Source organism: Abramis brama (genome assembly GCF_963993115.1).
Source record: "Abramis brama genome assembly, chromosome: 1".
NCBI classification, from domain to species: domain Eukaryota; kingdom Metazoa; phylum Chordata; class Actinopteri; order Cypriniformes; family Leuciscidae; genus Abramis; species Abramis brama.
Genome location: NC_139963.1, coordinates 29,875,116 through 29,899,132, shown reverse-complemented (window position 1 = coordinate 29,899,132; position 24,017 = coordinate 29,875,116). Strand labels below are relative to the sequence as shown.

The 24,017-nt window shown below is 37.2% G+C and overlaps 2 protein-coding genes across 4 annotated transcripts; one reads left to right on the top strand and one right to left on the bottom strand.

Moving 5' to 3' along the window:
- The first annotated feature begins 646 nt into the window (after positions 1-646).
- Positions 647-4,101, top strand: rnf113a (ring finger protein 113A). Its single transcript, XM_084136369.1, has 10 exons — positions 647-794; positions 950-1,026; positions 1,150-1,248; positions 1,383-1,490; positions 2,806-2,915; positions 3,007-3,113; positions 3,223-3,312; positions 3,393-3,486; positions 3,672-3,778; positions 3,931-4,101. Exons 1-10 carry the CDS (start codon positions 692-694, stop codon positions 3,996-3,998), a joined length of 963 nt encoding a protein of 320 aa, XP_083992495.1. The 5' UTR covers positions 647-691; the 3' UTR covers positions 3,999-4,101.
- Positions 4,102-5,392: 1,291 nt separating this feature from the next.
- Positions 5,393-23,479, bottom strand: strada (STE20 related adaptor alpha). 3 transcript variants are annotated; one of them, XM_084134412.1, is made up of 13 exons: positions 23,357-23,479; positions 22,852-22,924; positions 19,889-19,946; positions 14,289-14,317; positions 9,882-9,984; positions 9,665-9,786; positions 9,088-9,196; positions 8,871-8,994; positions 8,545-8,716; positions 7,600-7,704; positions 7,252-7,505; positions 6,482-6,524; positions 5,393-6,367 (listed from the first exon to the last, which is right to left on the bottom strand). In XM_084134412.1, the coding sequence occupies exons 2-13, from the start codon at positions 22,861-22,863 to the stop codon at positions 6,212-6,214; spliced, it is 1,287 nt and encodes a 428-aa protein (XP_083990538.1). In that variant the 5' UTR covers positions 22,864-22,924; positions 23,357-23,479; the 3' UTR covers positions 5,393-6,211. The 3 variants fall into 3 exon arrangements, with proteins under 3 accessions (XP_083990538.1, XP_083990540.1, XP_083990539.1); XM_084134414.1 differs by lacking the exon at positions 14,289-14,317 and having other exon boundaries at positions 23,357-23,460; XM_084134413.1 differs by lacking the exons at positions 14,289-14,317; positions 19,889-19,946; positions 22,852-22,924; positions 23,357-23,479 and adding an exon at positions 11,407-11,660.
- Between the last annotated feature and the right edge of the window lie 538 nt (positions 23,480-24,017).

Genomic DNA, 24,017 nt, shown 5'->3' with positions numbered 1-24,017 from the left:
TCAGTGTCATGTAATTCTCATAATTTGTTAATGTTTAATTTATATTATTTCCCCCATTGTTTTGTTTTGTTTTGTTTTGTTGTTTTTGTATTCTGTTGTTATCTGTTATTACTTGTGTATTGTTTTAAGCATTAATAAAAAAGAAAAAGAAAAGAAAAATAACTTAGAATGGCTTCTATACTCTTTGCTAGATTCCAATGTCTTGCTTTTAAATAACGTTTTGTGATCTTCTTTAAATCCTTAAAATCCTAAAAGACAAAAGAATCTAATGTCTGCAACGAGGGCATAATATACTTCTATATCACATCATATTTTTAGATTTTACACATGTAGGTCCTTGGCATTGAGAATGTCTGAAACCTCTGGTGTAAAGAATAGTACAGTTCAGTATTAAATGTTATTGTTTGTATCAGAAAAGCGAGCTGCCATACATTTGAGTTATATATGCTTTCAAGATATCTCTGACAGTTAGTCTAATAAAAGACTTCATAACAATATAATTTGAACATTATTAATTAACATGTGAATATATTTATGTATGAAATGTTAATAACAGTAGCAGAAAGACCATCTCTGATTCAGTACGATACACCCTTAACTTGCACTGTATTATTCATCCCATTCCCAAACACAAGAGGCACTATAACTGAAGTCCCGCATATTATTCTGTGGTGTATGTTTGTAGTTAAAGATGGCGGAGTCAGAAGAGCCTAAAACAATCTGCAAGTTTCTTTTTAAGAAATCAAACAAGAAATTTTCTGCACGGAAAAGAAATGCAAGTGATAGCGATAAAGGTATTTTGTGCTGATTTCCCCCTCAGTCCTCGGTAATGCATGTATTGATTGATGTCAATAAACAATGTCAGTAAACAGTCAATGTTTATGGCCAACGTAATTCTGATTACAACCAAGTAACCGATGTATTAAATCAGTTTTTGTGTGTTCATCAGACAGAAGTAGCGGCGAGGAAGGCAGTGCTGTGGTCAGAAAGAAGAAAGCTGCTATTACTAACCCCATGATTCAGAAAGTATGTCGGTATTCTAAATGTTTAATGAAATCTGCATTATTATTTTAGTCTTTAACGAAGCAGCTGTTTAACTTACTCTGAAGCCATAACCGCAAGTTAAATACTGCACATCCCACCGTATAGACAAAGAAAGTGGAGAGGGAAGCAGTCTCGTCAAGTGAAAGTGAAGAGGAGAAAGAAGACAAGAGTGTCACTGTCGCGTACAAGTCCACTCGGTCAGCGGTGAGTCTGTCAGATGTTTACATCTGGGCTTTTCTTATGATTTATAGCAAACCCTTAAGAATGCAAATTATTCATTTGATTCCATTCCAAACATTTGATTCTTGTAATTCAGTGTGTGTGTGTGTGTGTTGCAGAAACCAGAGGGACCAGATGACATGGGGGCCACTGCTGTTTATGAGTTGGACACAGAGAGGGACAAAGACGCTCAGGCCATCTTTGAGCGCAGCCAGAAGATTCAAGAGGTACGGGGGATTATATTAATGTATAATACAAAAAACAAAGGTATGGTTTGATATCTAATAACTGATTATTTGTACAGCTATTTTTACATTACAGATTTCTTCAAAGCCGCTTTACAGCAGTAAATAGAAAAACAGCATCTGCATTGCAAAATTGTCATATCAGAATTCATTATTTTCAGTTATTATTATTATTACACTTATTTCAGTTCTACAAAAGAATCAAATCAGTTCATTTTTTTCGTGACCTCATTCAAAAATTGGAGCACAGCAGAATTGATGCATTTTGCTGAACAGTAATTGTCTAAATATATAATTGAATAAATACATTAGGGGAAAAAATAAATAACTCTATGGCCCTATAACAACAAGTGGAAACAATCTCTCAATAAACAGATAAACTTGCTTTTAAAGGGATACTTGCCCCAAAAAAAGGTCATCATCTACTCGCCCTCATATTGTTTTAAAATGTTCTTGTATTGAACACAAAAGAAGATGTAAGGCAGGATGTTAATGTTTCTCTAAAACTGAAATGAATTTAAAAAGACAAAGTGATCAATAAAAGTGTATATTATAAATATACACAACTTGTGTGTTATATTTTAAGTCCTCAAAAATGATACAGTAGCTTTGTGTGAGGAACAAAAAGTCATTATGCACAGAAATTCTTCCTCTCAACCTCAGCTCTCGAATCTCATTTGTGTGATGTTAAATATGTGCATATTCAAATTTGGTGCATAAGTCTGTCGTTTCACAGAAAGAATGAGTTATGACATTTTAATATTAAAATGTTAACATTAAAAATAATGAGGTAAAAAAAAAAAGGTAACATTTTACAATAAGGTTCATTAGTTAACATTAGTTAACTACATTAGTTAACTAACTAATAATGAACTGCACATACAGCATTAATTAATCTTTGTTAATTATAATGTCAACATTTACTAATACTTTATTAAAATCATGTTAACATTAGTTAATGCACTGTGAACTAACATGAACAAACAATGAACAGCTGTATTTGTATTAACTAACGTTAACAAAGATGAACAAATACAGTAACAAATGTATTGCTCATGGTTAGTTCATGTTAGTTAATACATTAACTAATGTGTAATAAATGAACCTTATTGTAAAGTGTTACCAAAAAATTTAGCGCATTCATGGGTGAATCATTCACATTAAGATGCTTTTAGAAAACAGATGGTGAATTTCCATTTCATACCGACTTTAAGGATACACGGTTATTGATATTGTTTGGGTGGGCACGATAGGCACAATCTCCTCATTCAGTGGCATGTCTGTATTTCATTTATAGGAGTTGACTGGTAAAGACGACGATAAGATTTATCGTGGCATCAACAACTACCATAAATACATTAAACCCAAAGATTCCACCATGGGCAACGCCTCCTCTGGTATGGTCAGGTGAGTCCGTAGAAATGCTGGTCCTGTTTGCTGTGACTAAATATGCCGACACACAACTTTGAACTGATCCACAATGTCTTGTATGTGATAGGAAAGGGCCAATCAGAGCCCCTGAGCACCTCAGGGCCACAGTCCGGTGGGATTACCAGCCTGACATTTGTAAAGACTACAAAGAGACGGGCTTCTGTGGGTTTGGAGGTTAGTAAGCCACCGGTTTCCTCTCTGTTTTTGCCTTTCTTTTGAGGTTCATGGTAACACCCATGACAAATGTCATTGCAGGAACAAACATGTCTTCTTATATCCTCAGACAGCTGTAAGTTTCTGCATGACCGCTCAGACTACAAGCACGGCTGGCAGATTGAGCGAGAGCTCGAAGAAGGAAGATATGGGGCAAACGGTGAGCCACCTTTAGGTACAGGTCTTTGAAAACATGTTGCTTCTGTTGTTCTGCTTTCTGACGTATTGTTTATCTCGCAGATGATGAGAACTATGAAGTGAGCAGCGACGAGGAAGATCTTCCTTTCAAGTGTTTTATTTGTAGAGAGTCCTTTAAGAACCCCATTATTACAAAGTAAGTGCTACATCAAGCCATGGCCAGTTTGAATTGCAAATGCTGTTTTTACCACGGCACAAATCCACAATATGATGCTTTAGCCTGTGTACATCATATCTATATTTTTGTTTGACATTGTGTTTGCATGTTGTAGCCACATATTTGACTGCAGACCTAGTATTCCTAATTTCTTTGTTTTCCAGGTGCCGGCACTACTTCTGTGAGACCTGTGCTCTCCAGCACTACCGCAAGTCTAAGCGCTGCTATGTTTGTAACCAGCAGACCAATGGCGTCTTCAACCCGGCCAAAGGTACTTATCTTTTCCATTAATCACAAATGACTAGACAATGTTTGGTCAATTGGTCATTAACTCTTGGCGCCCTGATAAATTCACTCACTAATGTCATATATAATATGAAATGGAGAATAAAGGAACTCATTATTTGGTGTATTTTTCCTCAGAGCTCATGGCTAAGATGCAGAAACAGCAGGCGGCTGCTGACCAGCCTCCCTCTGATGAGGATGACTAGCACCACACAGCCTCCCCTTCTGTTTTCTACTTTAATCATTCAGATTCCAGCTGCGTTGTACATTTTCAGAACCTTTGAAATAAACATGCACTCTTTTGTAGAACTCTTTTTTTTTTTTTTTTTTTATGATTCTCAGAAATCTCCCAGGATGAGAACTCGACAATCTGTACGTCATTCACTAGAGACGCACAACATTATTGGCCAATATTTCACACCAAGTTTTAATAATTGTTCTTATTCTATGAGAGTAGTAGCAGCTGATGAAGGATAAAACATTTAAAAGCCAATCAGAATTCACCCTACTTTAAAGGGCTTGAGCATTCAAGGTGGCAGATGACATATCAATCGTCGTGTGGATGCCAATATAGTAAACGTTATAGTTTTCTATCTTGTTGTGAAGAGGACTTTAGAATGAGGTTTTTTATCAGTATAATTTGATATTGGACATTTAATTATTCATGCTCATTTACCCAATTTTTACATTTGGGTTAAGTGAGTGTTCTTCGATGATGACAAAGGTAAAGTTTTTACTACTAAAAAACTAATCTCAAAAAGAATATCCATTTTTCATCCTGTACATTTTAATGTTGCTTAATGCTTAAATGCCTACCATTTCAAATTACTGATTTATTTTTAGTTTTAATATATTTTGGCAAAATAGTATACAATTTTAATATCCGCCATTTATTCGTTGTCGGTCAAAACGTGAAAATAATTTGAGCTTATCTGTAATATTGAATATCAGTGCATCCTGTGATAGAAATATTTTATGTAATACGCATTTTCAGCATTAAATGTGCAGACTAAGGATGCTCAGGTCAAAGACCATTTATACTTGCCCAAAAAGTGCTTAACACAGTAGAACTAACAGTCATATGATTAGCTTAGATCATTACAAACCAATAACCAGAACAAATCACAGTGAAGAAGACTTGAGTGACATTGATTTTTACTCCACTGTATGATTTAAATGTACTATTAATGATCCTGTGTCGGACCAGCGTACACCAGAGAAGGACGGTGAGAGTGTATAGATGCTAAAGACCTGTGTGCTCATGTGTGATTGAGGTAGTGATAGTCATGGTGATAGTAGCTTCTTGACGGGACGCCGTCACCTTACTTCAGGGAAGTATTGTATTGTATTGTAAGTATTCAGGGAATTACCTTGAGATACTGTAGTTATTATTATAACAACAACTAAGTTGTTTAAATTGTCCGTGGTGAAGAAGTCCGATTTGGTAGGTTGTATTCGTATTAAGAATTTCCATGACAATCCCTAGTATTGTAAACTGCATAGTATGTAGTGAAATCACTATTGCAGATGTTGTTTTTCAAAACAAGTTGTAATCTAATGAACAACATTCTAAATATATAAAAAAAATTCTATAACAGCAAACAAAATCAATGGCAACATTTATTCCATTTGACCAAGATGTAAATATGCTGAAAATACACAGACGGTCCATTGAAGTACTTCCTTCTGTAACACATGCCAAGAACAGAAATTAATCTTAGCAAAAATACAACAGAATTAATGTTTTTAAACTAACAACTGCACCAGATAGCAGGCAAAAAAAAAGTAATCTAGCATTTTTTTTGTGGCGTCACTATTGAGCACCATTCCCACAATCCGTCCATAAATAGGACAGTCGAGTTTGACTTTACTGACAGCTCTTTATGCTTCACTGGACAAATATGCTAGGATACATGGTAATTCAACTGTGAACTGGTGTTGCTGTAAGCTGGTGGACATTCATAGAGTGTCATTAGTTCAGTTGAAACGCATAGAACACATTTCAGTAGCCTGAAGTGATCACCATTGTCACATGGCCAGTCTGTAAGAGTAACTAAAATGTAGGCGAGGGTGCGCAGTGCATGCCTCAGGCTTCAGTTCATGCTTCTGGATGCATTAGCAAGGCTAAGTGGCTGCTGGTTTTTCATTTCTCTTCTTATAGTCTCTTATTTTAGTTTCAGTGACGTACACAAACCACAAAGACATTCCAGAGTCTCTTGTAGCTTCTTTATAGCTCTTTGTAATGTCTATATCACGCTCGCATAGCACAGGCCTTCCCTTTTTCTCCCTTAAAACTAAAAAGAAAAAAGACACAAAACAAAATCCACATTTCTCAATTTCCATTTCTCAAGAGTCCTACGGTAAATCACCCCCTTTCCATCCAATCCATCGTCCCTCCATCTCTCATACGTTTTTAATGTCAGAAGTCCCAGTCATCCACATCCAGCTTGCTGAGATCAGACTCCAGATTGGCTAGTCCAGTGGGCGAATCCTGAGGCTGCATGCAGTCTAGGCTGCTGATTGGAGAAACTGGACGCAGGAGCTCAGGAAGAGCCTCGGATGGTCTGCGCTTTATCTGAAACATTACATTGACCACAATGAAACATTGAGGAGAGTAAGTGTGCAACCACTTTCTGTTTAAATTTGTACACATATGTCAGGTTTTTGCTCAGAAGAGGGTAAAACGTACTTGTTTGAAGAAGGAATGGCCTATCAGAGAGCTGGCAGAAGGTCTGTTGAAGACATAACATAAATTTCAATCTATTCATTGCACCACAAAAGTATAACCTACTTGGTAACATTTTACAAAAAGGTTTCATTTGTTAACATTAGTTAAATATAATGAACAATACTTCTACAACATTTATTAATCTTGGTTAAAGTTCGTTTTTACATTTACTAATACATTTTTCAAATCAAAAGTTTGGTTACCCATATTCTTCAAAATATCTTCTTTTGTGCTCAGCAGAAGAAATTCATACAGATTTGGAACGACATGATGGCGAGTAAATGATGACAGAATTTACATTTTTGAACATTAGTCTCCTCAGAGAATGTTAATCTTTAACATTAGTTAATGCAACCGTTACCCCTCACCCAGGTCCTACTCGCCCCGCTCTGTGCGGACAACGAACCCGGGTCTCTTGAGATCAGGATCAATGAAAAAATGTACATTTATTGACTAACATTAGCAAAGATTAATGCTATAAAAATATATATTGCTCATAGTTGCTAAGAAATGAGACCTTTTGTAAAGTAAAGACAAACTTTTTACAGTTTATCAATTTGGAGCTCAACATCCTAGATCCCCTTTCACTTTCATTACAAGGAAAAGAGTGTTAAGTCCATTCTTGAAAATTTCTCTTTTTCTGTTCCACATGAAATGATGGTGAGTAAATCATATAAGAATTTTGAATTAGTGCTTTAAAAATAAATGAAGCACTAGAGTCTTATATTGACCTTTTCTCAGGATCTCTCTGCAGACAAAGTTCCACAAAGGCATGAAAGTGAGGACTGAAGGTCCGGCTGTATGGGTTTCCCGCGGAGGAGGATGAGGGCTCTCCGTTTGTGTGGCGAGCTCCACCGGCACTGGGGCCCTCGCAGATCCCAGAGTCGGCCCCTGAGCGAGACGGTTTCATGCTCAGTTCTTCAGGGGGGATGGTGGTGGTGTCCAGCAGGCAGGGGACTGTACCATTCAACTTCTCTAACAACATCTGACAACAGGCAAAGAGACAGTTTATGAAGCTAAATGTAAATTAAAAAGGAGGGAAAGCAAAAAATGTATCAAAAAGCAAGTGTTTGTCTTACCTGCGTAGCAGGCATGTCTTTAAAAGGCACGTGACCATTAGCTAGCTCACATGCAGTGATGCCCAAACTGTAAATGTCTGAGCGGAAGTCATATCCCTGAAGATTCTGTCATATGCACAGACAGATTAATACAGATTTAATAAAAATGTAATTTGCTAATTTCTGATGTATTATAAGTACAGTATACATGCTGATCAAAATTTGGGGCCAGTAAGATTTTAATATATATATATATGTTTTAGTGCATTCTAATGTGTTGATTTGGTGCACAAGAAGCATTTCTTGCCATTATCGGTGTCTAAAACAATAAACACGATATACCGATAACACAGTGTAACGATATACCCTCATGTCACGATTCAATACATATCACGATACTGAACTCACAATACGATATTATTGCGATACTCCAAGACATATGGCGAAAGGTTAACAAAAAATGTATTGTTGATTAAAATGGAAAATTTGATATTACATTGCGGGTGGAAATGAATAGGCTTGGACTTGGTGCTGGAAACAAAATGCACAGGACAATGATGACACCAGAATAAAAATATTCATGATTACACAATTAGTTTAGACGAATATGCTTCCACTCTGTCACTGACTATATATTTAAAATAATGTAGGCCACTTTTTACTGGTAGCATAAGAAATTTGGCATTATCAGGACCCACAAATATTCCCCCATTGCATTATTATACATTATATTCAACATTATATATAGTAGTTTAATGTAGTACTGACACTAAAACTCTATAAACCTTAATTTTTTCCTCACACAGTCATTTTCATTTTGGGTGAAATATACGCAATACAGATTGTCACTATCCACGATACATATTGCACATTTTTGTATTGCGATATATTGTGACACGATATATTGTTACACTCCTAATTATTACTGACCCCAAAATTCAGATTGGTACAGTAGATCAAACGTACCTGCTGCAGAACCTCTGGACTGAGCCAAGGTAGTACTTTAATACTGTACTGGGGAAAATCGTGTACAACACGTGCTCTCTGACCGTGACGGATCAAGCTGAAGATACTCCTAAGACCGGATAGATACACCTGCCCATCTGCTGCAATCAGAACGTGGCTGGCCTTCACACTGCTACAGACATAGATTAAGATGATTGAAAAGTATTCTTGTAGCACCTACATTAAAAACATGAGATCAACAGTCTGGAGTGGTTGGTTGATATACAGTATTAACCTGTTTGACTAATAACAATAATAACAATCATGAGTGTACATGCGTTCCTCACCGGTGAACGTAGCCCATCTGATGTATGTACTCCAGCGCTCTCAGCACACCCAGCAGGATGTAGGCAATTGTCTGCTCACTCAAACCATCAGCAAAATGTGTACTGATCAAATCTCGTGCTGATCCTGATAGAGAAGAGAAACACAAAAGAAACATTTTCAGCTGGTACTATGAGCAGCTCAGACTTGATATAGTTGATGCAGAATGTCTCAGCTAACCGTAGGCCATGAAGGGTGTGATCACCCACAGTTCATTCTCAGCAATGAAGACGCTTTTGTATGGGAGAATACAGGGGTGGTGGAACAGCTTAGAGACATGGAGTTCTCCCTTTGGAAAAACAAACAGAAAATGGTTGCAATGCTTATGTTTACTGTATATACTAGCGATGTGTGTGACTAATTGACTAGTTAAGTATTTGTTCCGCACCAACTAGTCGCCTAATAAAAACACAACTCAAACATTTCAAAAAAGGATTTTTGAAATACAAATTTAAATAAACTTTCTTACTGAACTAAAACTATTAAATAAAATATAAGATAAACTGAATCTGTATCTAAACTGAAAAATCTAAATGTCATTATTAATGTATATTGCCCATTTTTTTTTCAAAAGAAAGACACAAGTTGTTAAAAATAGCTTATTTTGAAACTGTTATCAGTGATGTGAGGTTTGTGAATACAACAAAATATGCATTTCAGTTATTTTGCTACATTCATTAAAAATAAATATAAAATGACTCAAATTGTCCATCTCTAGTATATTCTGAGAGAAGCCCTGCTGTCACTTTCTACTGACCTGTAAGTAATTGACCATGTCATTAGTACAGGAATCCAGGTCAATACGCCGGATGGCCACAAGTTCCCCTGTAGGTTTGTACCTGGCCAGATTGACTGTCATCAAGTCCTCCAAACCGCGACCTACACAAGCACAGACAAACGCACACATCAGCTGTAGGAATCACAGAGAGCCTCACAGAGATGTCTGTACTAGTGCTGTGCACTCTTGGCCTCACCTATGACAGTGTGCAGCTCATAGGCGTTGTTATCTGGAAGAAAGCTTCCCATGGTGTCCCTGCGTGGGAGAGGGCTCAGAGACTCTCGACTGTCTTCATGGGCCTGAGTCAATGAAAAGAGTCATTAGTTCAATGAGGCAACACAGTGTGGCCCACAAACGTACTTACAACCTCTACAGTTATGCCACTGGGGGCGGGGCCAAATAAACAAAGTGCAAACTGAATATGGCTGTGTCTCGATCACCTTCCTGATGTCAGACAGCTTATTGTGAACACAAACTCAGGCATTAGAATGGGCCTTGATCCACTAAATATTGAGAAACCAGGGAGCGGATTGAGACACACGTCAGATCCCAGTTCAGCATTCCTAGCATAGCCCATTCAACACAATCAAATCCTTTTAACATACTTGAATTATTAGATTGTGAACCCTGTGATTTTACTGGAGGTGTATTCGTGAAAGTGGTTTGTGGGTACGCAGACATACAGTGACCCAATAAAGTATTTCAACATTTAATTCACATTTAAAAACGTATCAATGTCATTACATTAGATGATCAAATATCAAATCAAATGGCATCGATTTTAAAGAAACGTTCTTGTTCTCTTTTCCAAGCAAGACATTTCACACAAAAAAAGCATGTTAGGTTTTAAAGGATAAAACAATAGAACTACTGTACAAAATTAAGAAAACATTCCTGGAGTCTGACAATTTCTGGTGGTAAACATTAGTGAAATCTGATCAATAGTGGATGAACTACCCTACCATTCAAAAGTTTGGGCTCGGTAATAATATATATATATATATATATATATATATATATATATTTCAAGAAATGTATACTTTAATTCAGCAAGGCTGAAATTAGGAATACGTTACAAACATTACATTATTTGAAATTGTAACAAAATTTCATGATATAACTGTTTTTACTGTATTTTTGATCCAATAAATACAGCTTTGGTGAGCATCAGAGACCTCTTTCAAAAAAATAAAACAAAAACTCCAAACTATTGAACTTTAGTGTATATCTGTGCTTACTCTGCTGGTGCACCTGTGTGAATTTCTTAAATCTACTAGCCTACAATGACCTTAGGACCAGTTAGTTGAAAGTCACAGAAAAAAGTTAAAGATAAAGGTCTAGCATTATTTGTTTGCAGATGCCACTTAGTTTGATATTTTGTTTCTAATGCAGACATTTTTTTAAAGTATTTTTTGACTCACTGTACATTCACAGATGTTGTATAGGGAGTTTAGAAAACAATAACATGAAACATAAAAGTATTTTGAATGTGCCCCAGCAATCATCAACCTTTAGTGTTTCTGACAGGATTTGTGTCACTGTGCAAGCAGTGTTTGGGTAGCAAACATTTTAAGTACATGTTAGCTTTACTTCAAAAGCATCATAGTATTTTGAGATGTCAACCAAATATACTATGACATATGAAACTATGTCAGTTTCAGTGAATTAGGAAACATTTCAAGTACACACATATACAATCACAGAAAACTGCACAAACCAACCTGGTTTTGAAGAGGGGAAGGGTTTTTATTGCACATACACTGATAAATCCCAGCCATTGCAAAGCTCTTCAGAGAATCATACAGATCAAGTACTGAGAAACGGCAGATTATGGCTAATTAAAGATTCAGTCCAACTGTTCTGAAACTCAGTACGAGACGAGACGAGAAGTTGAAACTGCAGCAGGAATGGCTTCACAAAACTCTGCATATTTGCAAAAGCATGTTATAAGCATCAACAATTTTTTACAATACACTGTGTTGCATTTGGTCATAGATATACATGATCCCATTAAGATCAAGTACCTTTTTTAAAAAAAATTTTTTTTTTTACTTGCATTAGTTTCCATTAGCGCTGCCATGGAACTCACAGATAATATTAACAATAACATCCTCTCAAATATGATGAGAGTATTTGTCAGTGGAGATCATGCAGGTCTATGGCAATTCATGAAAAATAATAATAATAATCATTTTATGCCCTTTGATGTGTTTGCAGGACTATTTCAGTGAACAGTGCAGCAAGCCCAGGCTTTGACAGGATGACTCCATGTGTTGCATTAACACAATGAGCATCATCCCACTTCACATGCTTAGGTGACCAATGACAACATTATCATTATTCCTGGTGTTGGTTCGTTCTTTGTGACAACTCTTATGAGTAAATTTCGTAAGAGAGCTCCCTTAAATTTCAAGGGGTAATGCAGAATTAGTCTGTTGAATTAGACTGCTAATTATTGTTAGACAAAGAAGCAATTCAGTGAATTCACTCACCCATAAGTGCAAACAGTATGTACTCATCCCTTAGGATCCCACATGCCTTTATCAACTTTATCAAGTAATTAATACTTTTATCCAGCAAGGGTACAATAAATTGGTCAAAAGCGACAGTAAATATGTTTATAATGGTTCAAATAAATGCAGTTCTTTGTATTCTTCAAAGCATGAAAATCATGTTTTTCAATAATACACTCACCTAAAGGATTATTAGGAACACCATACTAATACTGTGTTTGACCCCCTTTCGCCTTCAGAACTGCCTTAATTCTACGTGGCATTGATTCAACAAGGTGCTGAAAGCATTCTTTAGAAATGTTGGCCCATATTGATAGGATAGCATCTTGCAGTTGATGGAGATTTGTGGGATGCACATCCAGGGCACGAAGCTCCCGTTCCACCACATCCCAAAGATGCTCTATTGGGTTGAGATCTGGTGACTGTGGGGGCCATTTTAGTACAGTGAACTCATTGTCATGTTCAAGAAACCAATTTGAAATGATTCGAGCTTTGTGACATGGTGCATTATCCTGCTGGAAGTAGCCATCAGAGGATGGGTACATGGTGGTCATAAAGGTGGACATGGTCAGAAACAATGCTCAGGTAGGCCGTGGCATTTAAACGATGCCCAATTGGCACTAAGGGGCCTAAAGTGTGCCAAGAAAACATCCCCCACACCATTACACCACCACCAGCCTGCACAGTGGTAACAAGGTATGATGGATCCATGTTCTCATTCTGTTTACGCCAAATTCTGACTCTACCATCTGAATGTCTCAACAGAAATCGAGACTCATCAGACCAGGCAACATTTTTCCAGTCTTCAACTGTCCAATTTTGGTGAGCTTGTGCAAATTGTAGCCTCTTTTTCCTATTTGTAGTGGAGATGAGTGGTACCCGGTGGGGTCTTCTGCTGTTGTAGCCCATCCGCCTCAAGGTTGTGCATGTTGTGGCTTCACAAATGCTTTGCTGCATACCTCGGTTGTAACGAGTGGTTATTTCAGTCAAAGTTGCTCTTCTATCAGCTTGAATCAGTCGGCCCATTCTCCTCTGACCTCTAGCATCAACAAGGCATTTTCGCCCACAGGACTGCCGCATACTGGATGTTTTTCCCTTTTCACACCATTCTTTGTAAACCCTAGAAATGGTTGTGCGTGAAAATCCCAGTAACTGAGCAGATTGTGAAATACTCAGACCGGCCCGTCTGGCACCAACAACCATGCCACGCTCAAAATTGCTTAAATCACCTTTCTTTCCCATTCTGACATTCAGTTTGGAGTTCAGGAGATTGTCTTGACCAGGACCACACCCCTAAATGCATTGAAGCAACTGCCATGTAGATAATTGCATTAATGAGAAATTGAACAGGTGTTCCTAATAATCCTTTAGGTGAGTGTATATACAAAATATCCCCCAAAAAAGCACAGCACAACTATTTTTAACATTGATAATAAGGGTCCATTTTTGCCATTGGAGTTAATCAGACTATTAAATAAGTTAATTAGACTATTAATAGTGTCTTAACACAATCAAGCTTGCAAATTATAAGACAAAGAAAAATGACAAAAACAACACAAACCCTTTTGGAGACATAATGGCCAAATCTTCTAGTGAATTTTTGGGTGAACTATCCTTCATATCTATTGTATCTGTTCTTTAGCATAAATGCGTTACATTGCTCTTTTAATCTGTTTGCTCTTTAATTCAGGGTCTTATTTATGATTTAAGTATTGCATTACTGGGTAACTGAACCCCAAGTATTTGCTTCCCTTTGGTTTATCAAGCACTCCCAATAATAAACCCCTACCCAGTGAGTTTCTTGAGCCGTAAATTTTCTTTTCCTCATTAAAATATGAGCAGTTCCCTTTTCTGGACCCTCAGTCTGAGCAGGTGTGGAGGTATGAGTGTCACAGCAGCACGATGAGTGCATGCACGCAAACACAGGAGCACAGGGGGATGTATTCATCTGAGCATATACACACACACACCATTAATCTTACATTTGCACATTTACACAAGCGCAAATGTTCACATGCTCATCCACGCACACCTATCGCACACCCACACCAACAGGCGGATGGAAAAGCTGGAAGATATTCCACACTTACTTTCCTTAGTGGGCTTGCCTGAGTTTGCTCTGGCGTAGAGAAACCATGTAAATGATGCAAAAAACACATACAAACAAACAATCTGCCTTTAAAGTGGTTCTCACAAATTTAAGAAACATCAAGAACATCTTTAGTTTTCTGAGAACCTCTCTTCTTAGCTTATTATCAACATCCTGCCAATCAAAACGCTCTACATCCTTGGTATAAATTTTTTATATTATATTATATATATCCACACCTATTTATAAAAGTTTTCCCCCCTTTCTCCTAACAAACAATGAAACATAACATAAGAAAGATTCTAACATAAATAAATAGTATCTGTCATTTTTTTTTTTTTACTTGTCTAGTCAAAATTGACACCACATATGATCTATATGGCAGCAAATTGCATATAGCCTAGGCCTACAAAATGATCAAAGAAAGCAGAAATTATATTTATATTTAGAGATGCACCGATTGATCGGCTGGTGACCGGAATTGGCCGATTTTCACGTGATCGGCCGTGACCGGCGACTGGCCGGTCAGTCTGACAAATGCCGATTTTATGTCGGTCAAATGCACTCGGGCGCCGCATGATTAACATCGCGCAACATCAGCATCACACGTGCACACGGTACACACATGTAGAAAACCTCGTGAATTACGTCCGTTCAGACCGCAAGCGCGTATTTTTTTTCGGCGTGCATGTTAATCAATGAGTGCATTCACAACGGGAGCAGGAGCAGCGCGTGAGCGTCAAGCAGGAGCGTCGCGAGCAGTGAAGCGGGTGTTTCGGCGCCGAGTCCATTTGCTGCACTGCTCACGCTCAATTAAAGGGAAAGCACACTTTTGATGGACAAAATAGCCTAAATAGGGTTTCACCAAAAAAGTGCCCAGAATGCACAGACTTTGCGTGTTTTAACAAGAACTAGAGTAGGCTATGTCAGAAAAGAAAACGAAGACTAATATTTATAGAAAATGTACCCATTTAAACTTGTTTTATTATTCAGTTTGTACAAGTGATTGCAATAGGCCTGTGTGTGTGTGCTTTGAGAAATATCTTTATACTGCAAGGCTATATTATTTTATTTTGTATTTATATATTATTTTATTGCCATTCCCTGTTTTCATACAGACGTTTAGTTTGTTAAATACATATATAAAAAAATATTGGATATTGAATGTGAAAAGGAAATGGTTCTTCCATAACACTGCACTTTAGATGTGTGTGAACTATGCAAATTGTAAAATGTTCTATTACAGAAAAGATATAAAATAAATATTTGTGTGTGCTGTAAAGTGGTTAGAAAAAATGAAATCGGAATCGGCTAAAATCGGTATCGGCAGGTCAAACTTAATGAAAAATCGGAAATCAGAATCGACCCAGAAAATTGTAATCGGTGCATCTCTATTTATATTACTTGAACTTTCAATTCAACAAAAAAAAGAATAAACCATCAGAAAAGCATTCTTTAATATCTTCTTTCTTTCTATATTAACATATTTTTTTAAACTGAACAATACTGGTGATCAACCCTTTTTATTTATGCATTGCCATGGAACATGTAACAGCCAAAAGCAAACGAAACGTAGCGTCTTTAAAGCAGACATGAAGCAGCAATTATGGACTGCAACAAAAGGAATGGAAGCAGACAGAAAAAGCAACATCTAAAAAAATCCCTTCATTTTCCATGGATTACACTTACACACCATTTTAGAGCTTTGAAAACTAATTGATATTAGGTATATATATATATATATATATATATATATATATATATATATATACACAGGGTGGGCCATTTATATGGATACACCGTAATAACATGGGAATGGTTGGTGATATTAAAGTCCTGTTTGTGGCACATTAGTATATGTGAGGGGGCAAACTCCTCAAGATGGGTGGTGTGTACTAATATATACTAATGTGCCACAAACAGGACTTTAATATCACCAACCATTCCCATGTTATTACGGTGTATCCATATAAATGGCCCACCCTGTATATACAGTGAGGAAAATAAGTATTTGAACACCCTGCTATTTTGCAAGTTCTCCCACTTGGAAATCATGGAGGGGTCTGAAATTGTCATCGTAGGTGCATGTCCACTGTGAGAGACATAATCTAAAAAAAAAATCCAGAAATCACAATATATGATTTTTTAACTATTTATTTGTATGATACAGCTGCAAATAAGTATTTGAACACCTGTCTATCAGCTAGAATTCTGACCCTAAAAGACCTGTTAGTCTGCCTTTAAAATGTCCACCTCCACTCCATTTATTATCCTAAACTAGATGCACCTGTTTGAGGTTGTTAGCTGCATAAAGACACCTGTCCACCCCATACAATCAGTAAGAATCCAACTACTAACATGGCCAAGACCAAAGAGCTGTCCAAAGACACTAGAGACAAAATTGTACACCTCCACAAGGCTGGAAAGGGCTACGGGGAAATTGCCAAGCAGCTTGGTGAAAAAAGGTCCACTGTTGGAGCAATCATTAGAAAATGGAAGAAGCTAAACATGACTGTCAATCTCCCTCGGACTGGGGCTTGAAGGATTCAAATTTAAGAATCTATTTCAAATATGCTTCCTTACATAACATCACGGTAAAGAATATTGTATTTAGTGTTTAAGGGTAAGATAATGATTCTGCTCAGCAAAGTTGCCTTTCCTGTTTTCTCCTCATTGTCTTTAATGGCTCTTTGAGTCCCAGTATCACTCAGAACTGATGGGATTAGCACACGAATGATTCACTGAGAATCTCACCTTTTGTTCTGCAAATGGCTTTCAGACCCAAATGGCTCTTGGAGCCTTATGCTGATTGAATTCGGATTGGCCAGACCCTCACAGTCTAGGGTGTTACCTTAACCTGTATACTCATTTACATGCTTTGTTTGAATTTGTCTCCACCTCCAAAAGTCCCTCCTCCTAAAATGCCTATAAGATACCATGTAAAGTTATGTTAGATTAGATTATGTTGGACGAATCCGCAGCCGCGCTCAATAAAGAATACTTCTGTTTGAACGTGATCCCAACGTCTCCTGGTTTCTGCTTTGAAGAAAGAAAAACTTTACAACAGGCTCCATGCAAGATCTCACCTCGTGGGGTCTCAATGATCCTAAGAAAGGTGAGAAATCAGCCCAGAACTACACGGGAGGAGCTGGTCAATGACCTGAAAAGAGCTGGGACCACCGTTTCCAAGGTTACTGTTGGTAATACACTAAGACGTCATGGTTTGAAATCATGCATGGCACGGAAGGTTCCCCTGCTTAAACCAGCACATGTCAAGGCCTGTCTTAAGTTTGCCAGTGACCATTTGGATGATCCAGAGGAGTCATGGGAGAAAGTCATGTGGTCAGATGAGACCAAAATAGAACTTTTTGGCCATAATTCCACTAAACGTGTTTGGAGGAAGAAGAATGATGAGTACCATCCCAAGAACACCATCCCTACTGTGAAGCATGGGGGTGGTAGCATCATGCTTTGGGGGTGTTTTTCTGCACATGGGACAGGGCGACTGCACTGTATTAAGGAGAGGATGACCGGGGCCATGTATTGCAAGATTTTGGGGAACAACCTCCTTCCCTCAGTTAGAGCACTGAAGATGGGTCGAGGCTGAGTCTTCCAACATGACAATGACCCAAAGCACACAGCCAGGATAACCAAGGAATGGCTCTGTAAGAAGCATATCAAGGTTCTGGCGTGGCCTAGCCAGTCTCCAGACCTAAACCCAATAGAGAATCTTTGGAGGGAGCTCAAACTCCGTGTTTCTCAGCGACAGCCCAGAAACCTGACTGATCTAGAGAAGATCTGTGTGGAGGAGTGGGCCAAAATCCCTCCTGCAGTGTGTGCAAACCTGGTGAAAAACTACAGGAAACGTTTGACCTCTGTAATTGCAAACAAAGGCTACTGTACCAAATATTAACATTGATTTTCTCAGGTGTTCAAATACTTATTTGCAGCTGTATCATATAAATAAATAGTTAAAAAAATCATACATTGTGATTTCTGGATTTTTTTTTTAGATTATGTCTCTCACAGTGGACATGCACCTACGATGACAATTTCAGACCCCTCCATGATTTCTAAGTGGGAGAACTTGCAAAATAGCAGGGTGTTCAAATACTTATTTTCCTCACTGTATACCTACTATCCTTAGGTCTACACCAGACAAGACTGAAATAATGCTTTTATTTCTAACATATTTGTTCAGAATCAGATTATTTTCAATAGTCTAATATAGACTACCGTTCAAAAGTTTGGAGTCGGTACAATCTTCTAATGTTCTTGAAAGACTATTCTCCTACACTCACCAAGGCTGTGTTTATTTGATCAAAATAATTTTGTGAAATATTATTACAATTTAAAATAGGCTAGCTGTTTTCCTGTTAAATATATTTTAAACTGTAATTGCTGTAATGTCAAAGCTGAATTTTCAGCATCATTACTCCAGTCTTCAGTGTCACATGATCCTTCAGAAATCATTCAAGTATGCTGCTTAAGAAATATTTCTCATAATTATCAATGTTGAAAACAGTTGTGCTGATTAATATTATTGTGCAAATCGTGATACTTTTTTCAGCATTCTTTGATGAATAGACTGTCACTTTTTAGCAATTTAATGCATCCTAGCTGAATAACAGTAATCATTTCTTTAAAATAAACATATTTTACTGACCCGAAGCTTTTGAACGGTTGTGTATATTATAATTTTATGTATTGCAACTAAATGGGAGAAAATATGAACGTTTATACTGATGCAAGAACAATGCTGTCAAAAGGCAATCGCATCAAAATGTAGAAAGATATGAAGCCTTTTTAATACCTGGATTTCTCTGTAAACTAGTCTACAAGTAAAGCTCACAATCTACCAATACATACAGTATTCCTGTAACAGATTTCATATGGCTTCACCTTAGATCTCCCCTACAGATCAGTTGCAGTGACTCAGCTGTCAGTTACACCACAGAAGCAATCCGTCAACACCTAGCAATTACACTACATCAGAGTCATCCTACATACATACATAGACACATCACCGCAGAAAGGAGATTAAAAAGCCTCACAGGCACAAGGACACACAGAATCTGCGGTTACCACCATCATCAGTCACCATGACACAAACGCATGAAACGCATCTGTTCCATTACAGAGCAGTATCACACCACACTGTATGACACATTTACAACAAAACCCCACAACGATTGACAATATTAAATTCACAAAACCTTTAATGAAGCACACGCAAAACAAACAGCGAGCCAAAAGCCGCATTGTTGCTTTTGCAAAGGTACTGGTTGGTTGCGATCATGGGTAATCTGCATATGCAGAGCTTCTCTTTTGCTATGTGCCTGCATAGCTGACTATGAGGGGGATTTGTGTGCAAAAATATTTATCTCCTTGACAAGTTCAAGATGGGCCAATTGACCATTTGAATATTGCAGAAGTATCTTGAAATATGAATGTATTATAGGAACTAATTTTTAGGTTTGATTTTCTAGGGCTCCCCTTCACACTCACCCTGGCTACAGTGGGATAAGCTCAGGCGGGTGGGGTTTGCCGAAAGAGGTACGAGAAGCACAGCGACATCAGATGCTGGACTATTGAACTCACCTCCAAATAACTCCAGGTCCCTCAGGCTTTCCACACTAAGTTTCTCTGACACCCAGCGCTGAGAGAAAGTGAGAGATGGATGTACATGGGTCATTGACAATTAAAGGGGTGGTATAATGCCTTTTTCACAAGATGTAAAATAAGTCTTTGATGTAATGCAGGGGTGCAAACACATGTATGGTCAAAAAAGAGAGAGGTAATCGAAGCCCTCGTCCCGCGGCAAATATCCAGATACTACATTGCCACCATCCCCAACCCACCCCTATAGGCACATAGAGTCAAATGAAATTTAGAAAAACTATCTTGCACTTCTTCTTCTTGCTTTACTGCTACTTCCTGAAAACAATTTCACCTGATGATTTGAAGAGCTCTTTTTGTAAAGAATTAATAATTCTAGGATGATTGGGGTAATTGTGTAGGGTAGGCCTAGTGCATTTGCATAAAAACTAATAAACAAAATACAAATATAAATACAATAAAACACAAATACACGAGAAATAAAGCAGTGCTTTATGTTTTTCAGGTAAATTAACTGTATTAAGTATTAATACAGTTTATCTTTTGACAAAACGTGATTTTTCTCTTTCTCTTTTGTTGTTTGATTAACTTTGGTGACACAAACAGCTGCAGGTATATTGGGTGCTGTCCCTTTAAGACGAATGCACGTATCTAATACCGGTAATGACACGCATCCGTTTTATTTTGACTGCGTTTACGGGGTAACTCGTTGAGACGGACACTGGCTTATTTTTTCGTGCACATGTCTGTTCAAACACAAATAGATAAGAAAGAAAAGGGAATTCGGTGTTCACGAACTTCACGTGCTGTACTGCGACTGCGTGGCTCTGTGCGCCGACAGACCATCTACATTTGGATGTTAAACATAATATATATAGCCTGATACAGCAAAGACAACGTCGGCTGTTTTAAGGTCAAAATAGGCTACAGAATATTTCGTTCTGTAGGCCTATTGACAGGGGCAATATTTGAAAATCGATAATTAGGCCTATTTTTTAAATTACAATTATATATGCATTTGTCAAAAACCGAGAGACTTTCAAGCATCAAAATGTAATTTATTAATATGTTTTTGCGCCTTCTATTTTGTCTGAAAACTTCCAACACTCTTGCGTGTCGCGTGAAAAATAGGCGTCGGTTGCGGTTCTATTTCTAGCATGCGGTTTCGGCGCGGCTCGAGAAGTGTGTGAAATTATAATCAGACCCCTCTCAAACCTCTCAAAGTGTTATTTAAATAAACTCCTGATGTACTTACAAACTTTCCAATGCCTTGTTTTATGAGTACAGAACCTATTTGTACTACTGTGGAAGTTTGGTACCATTCCGGGCATTATTAGTGGGGTCATTTACGAGATACAACCTTGGATCCATTAGCGCCTGCACTAAGCCATTCGGCTGATATCTCTAAATAAGCTCTAACTTTAATAATGTTCGACCAAGGGGAAAACAACTTCTGGGGTGGTGTTTGGCTCGAGGTCATGGTGCAAAGGACCCTAGGTTGAAATTACTCCGGACCATCCCTTTAAGGGTTAGTTATGTCACTAACCCGGGAGGAAGCTCGTGTAGTCCCTACCAGCTGTTTATTGTAGTCCTTAAAGGTGCACTGTGTAATTTTTAGTGGCATCTAGTGGTAAGGTTGTGAATTGCAACCAACAGAAGTTATGGTGGCCGACAGGAAGATGTCGTCATCTGAGACAGCAGAGAGTAGCCAGTTAAGCAGTGAGGTTTATTTACAAAGATAAATTAAGAAATTAGGTTTACTTTGGTTTATTATGTTATTGCGAATATTATTGTTACTTGTTCATCATTGTGTCAGTGTTTTATTCGCTGACTTTAAATAGCTTCTTTGCACGAAGAACAACATAGTGACGAAACGCGTTTGTCCGTTTAAGGCTACTGTAGAAACATGCCGGCGCATTCAATGTAAGGGGACCCGCGGTGTATGTAGATAGAAATGGCTCATTCTAAGGTAATAAAAACAACGGTTCATTAAGTAAAGTCACTGAAAACATAGTTATGTATATGATATTGCATTTCTGTCAACAGATCATCCTAAATATTACACAATGCACCTTTAAAAAGCAATTTTTTTAAAGAAAATATCTCCCTTTGCTTTGAACTTCATAACTTTGCAGATGTTGTTTAAGCTCAAAACAGCAACATTACACATTAACTAAAGTTAGAAAAGTGAAATCATAATCAATCACCCCTTTAAAGCTTCAAAAAATGTGTTTTAAAAAACATTTCAAAGCTGATGTAATGCATATTTTTGAGTCATGAACAAAGTGTTTACATTCATTTTTTTTTACTGCTTTTATGTCAGGTGGTACAACCAAATAGTTTTATGTAGGCTATATACTGTAGATGTCCCACCTGACATGGAAAGTGTACCAACCTACCCATACTTGAAATCAGCAGTTTTTACCTATATTTGAGAGAGATCTACAAACCTTTTCACTCTGCCTCTGCTGCCTATTACCTTGTCAATTCATAATAAAATGTTTTGCAGTTGTGCCACCCTGACATTTAAGAATATACAAATTGATTTATAAATACTGATATTCATCAAATTTGTTTATATGAAAAGTTTCAAACCTAAAATTACACCATAGTATTTAGTTTTACATTTTTTATTATTAAGACACCATTTTAAAAAATGTCTTAGTCTGTTCATTTGTCCAGACAGTTGCACGACCTGACATTTTGGGGTTTTAAGATAACAAAACATAAATTAATATGTATTATTTAAATGTACTTTTTTAAACTAGCCTAAATAGGTTATATAAAATAAAGTGATATAGCCTATGTCATGAATTTATCAAATTAATATAAATGGAAATAATGCACTTGGGCACAAAAATATGCAAGTCATGTCATTGACCCACATGCAAACAAAATCAGTCACTTTGACAACCAAGTATTTTAACTCAATCAAGCTCACTCACCAAAAAAGACATGGATCCTGGAGATGGTGATGACAGGTAGCAATACTTTCACAAACACATAAAGAGTAAAGATCTGCAAGAACATAGCAGAAGTTGCTAAGATTCATAAAATTACAACGGATTATTTTCTCCTGCTCTGATACTTTCTGAATTATGCAAAGAAATTATTAAACGACCTCGTGAGTTTTCAGCAGTTCGTTACCTGAGAAGAACAATACTCGAAAGCAAATATGATTTATTGACTAGATTACTACATGTGCTTGTACATAAAATGACTTGCTCAGTTAGTGAGCAGCATGAGAGATGTGTATTCACTCACACAAACCCGCTATATTATAAAAAGCAGGGTTTGCCTAATCATTTATAAACAACGTAGCATGCAAGTTTACAGGTCAGAATCTTTCAGCTAGCCAAGCAGCGACAAGAATATCTCTCATTTATGATAAACAGAGCTCGGAGGTCCAATGTACTTGTGTAAGTAATACAGTATAATCGTTAAACTCACCTTCTGTTTATATCTTGCGTTCGTCTTATTGACCAAATAGTCCGATTTTTAAGTTGTCATTAAAACTAGGGGATGTAACGTATTTCTTCTCCTCGCAGTGGGCTGGGTCGTGTTAAAAAAATGCTAGGTGATTGGACAAGTGTCGTTGACGACTCGGTTTCCTCGTGTTACTATTGGATCAAAGGTTGGATGCGTGTCTCCCTATTGGTGTAAATTCGTGAGCAAATGAAATATTCTGCGGTTTGTGTTGCCATATCTTGTTATTATCGCGTATAAAGAAGAGCTTTTGCAGGTTGCAGTTTTAGGGTCCAAAGACTTCTCGCAACTGTCAAATATCCCATCACCGACATAAGGATTTATTAATTTATCTAGAAGGTCTGTATAAAATATATAAACTATTTGAATTATCTTTTGAAATCATATTGTGCATTATTTTGAAAATGCATTATAATCATGTATTATCATTTAATCAAAGGTTTTTGTATGTATTCTATGTTTTCTGTGCAGAGCAATAACATTTTTCTCAATTCATACACTAAGATTTATTTAATTATTTATTTTAACAACATATGAATGGCATAAACAGTCAATCAACAATAAACTAGCGTGAAATGTTCAACAGATCTAAATCAAATAAAAAAGATAAACAAAAGCAAAATTA

Coding starts and splice junctions, on each gene's coding strand:
- rnf113a (XM_084136369.1), top strand. CDS start 692: ATGGCGGAGTCAGAAGAGCCTAAAACAATCTGCAAGTTTCTTTTTAAG. Junction 1,249..1,382: donor ACAAGTCCACTCGGTCAGCG/GTGAGTCTGTCA, acceptor TGTGTGTTGCAG/AAACCAGAGGGACCAGATGA. Junction 3,487..3,671: donor AAGAACCCCATTATTACAAA/GTAAGTGCTACA, acceptor TTTGTTTTCCAG/GTGCCGGCACTACTTCTGTG.
- strada (XM_084134412.1), bottom strand. Junction 9,197..9,664: donor ACATGGTCAATTACTTACAG/GTCAGTAGAAAG, acceptor GTTTTTCCAAAG/GGAGAACTCCATGTCTCTAA. Junction 6,525..7,251: donor CAGAGAGATCCTGAGAAAAG/GTCAATATAAGA, acceptor TGTCTTCAACAG/ACCTTCTGCCAGCTCTCTGA.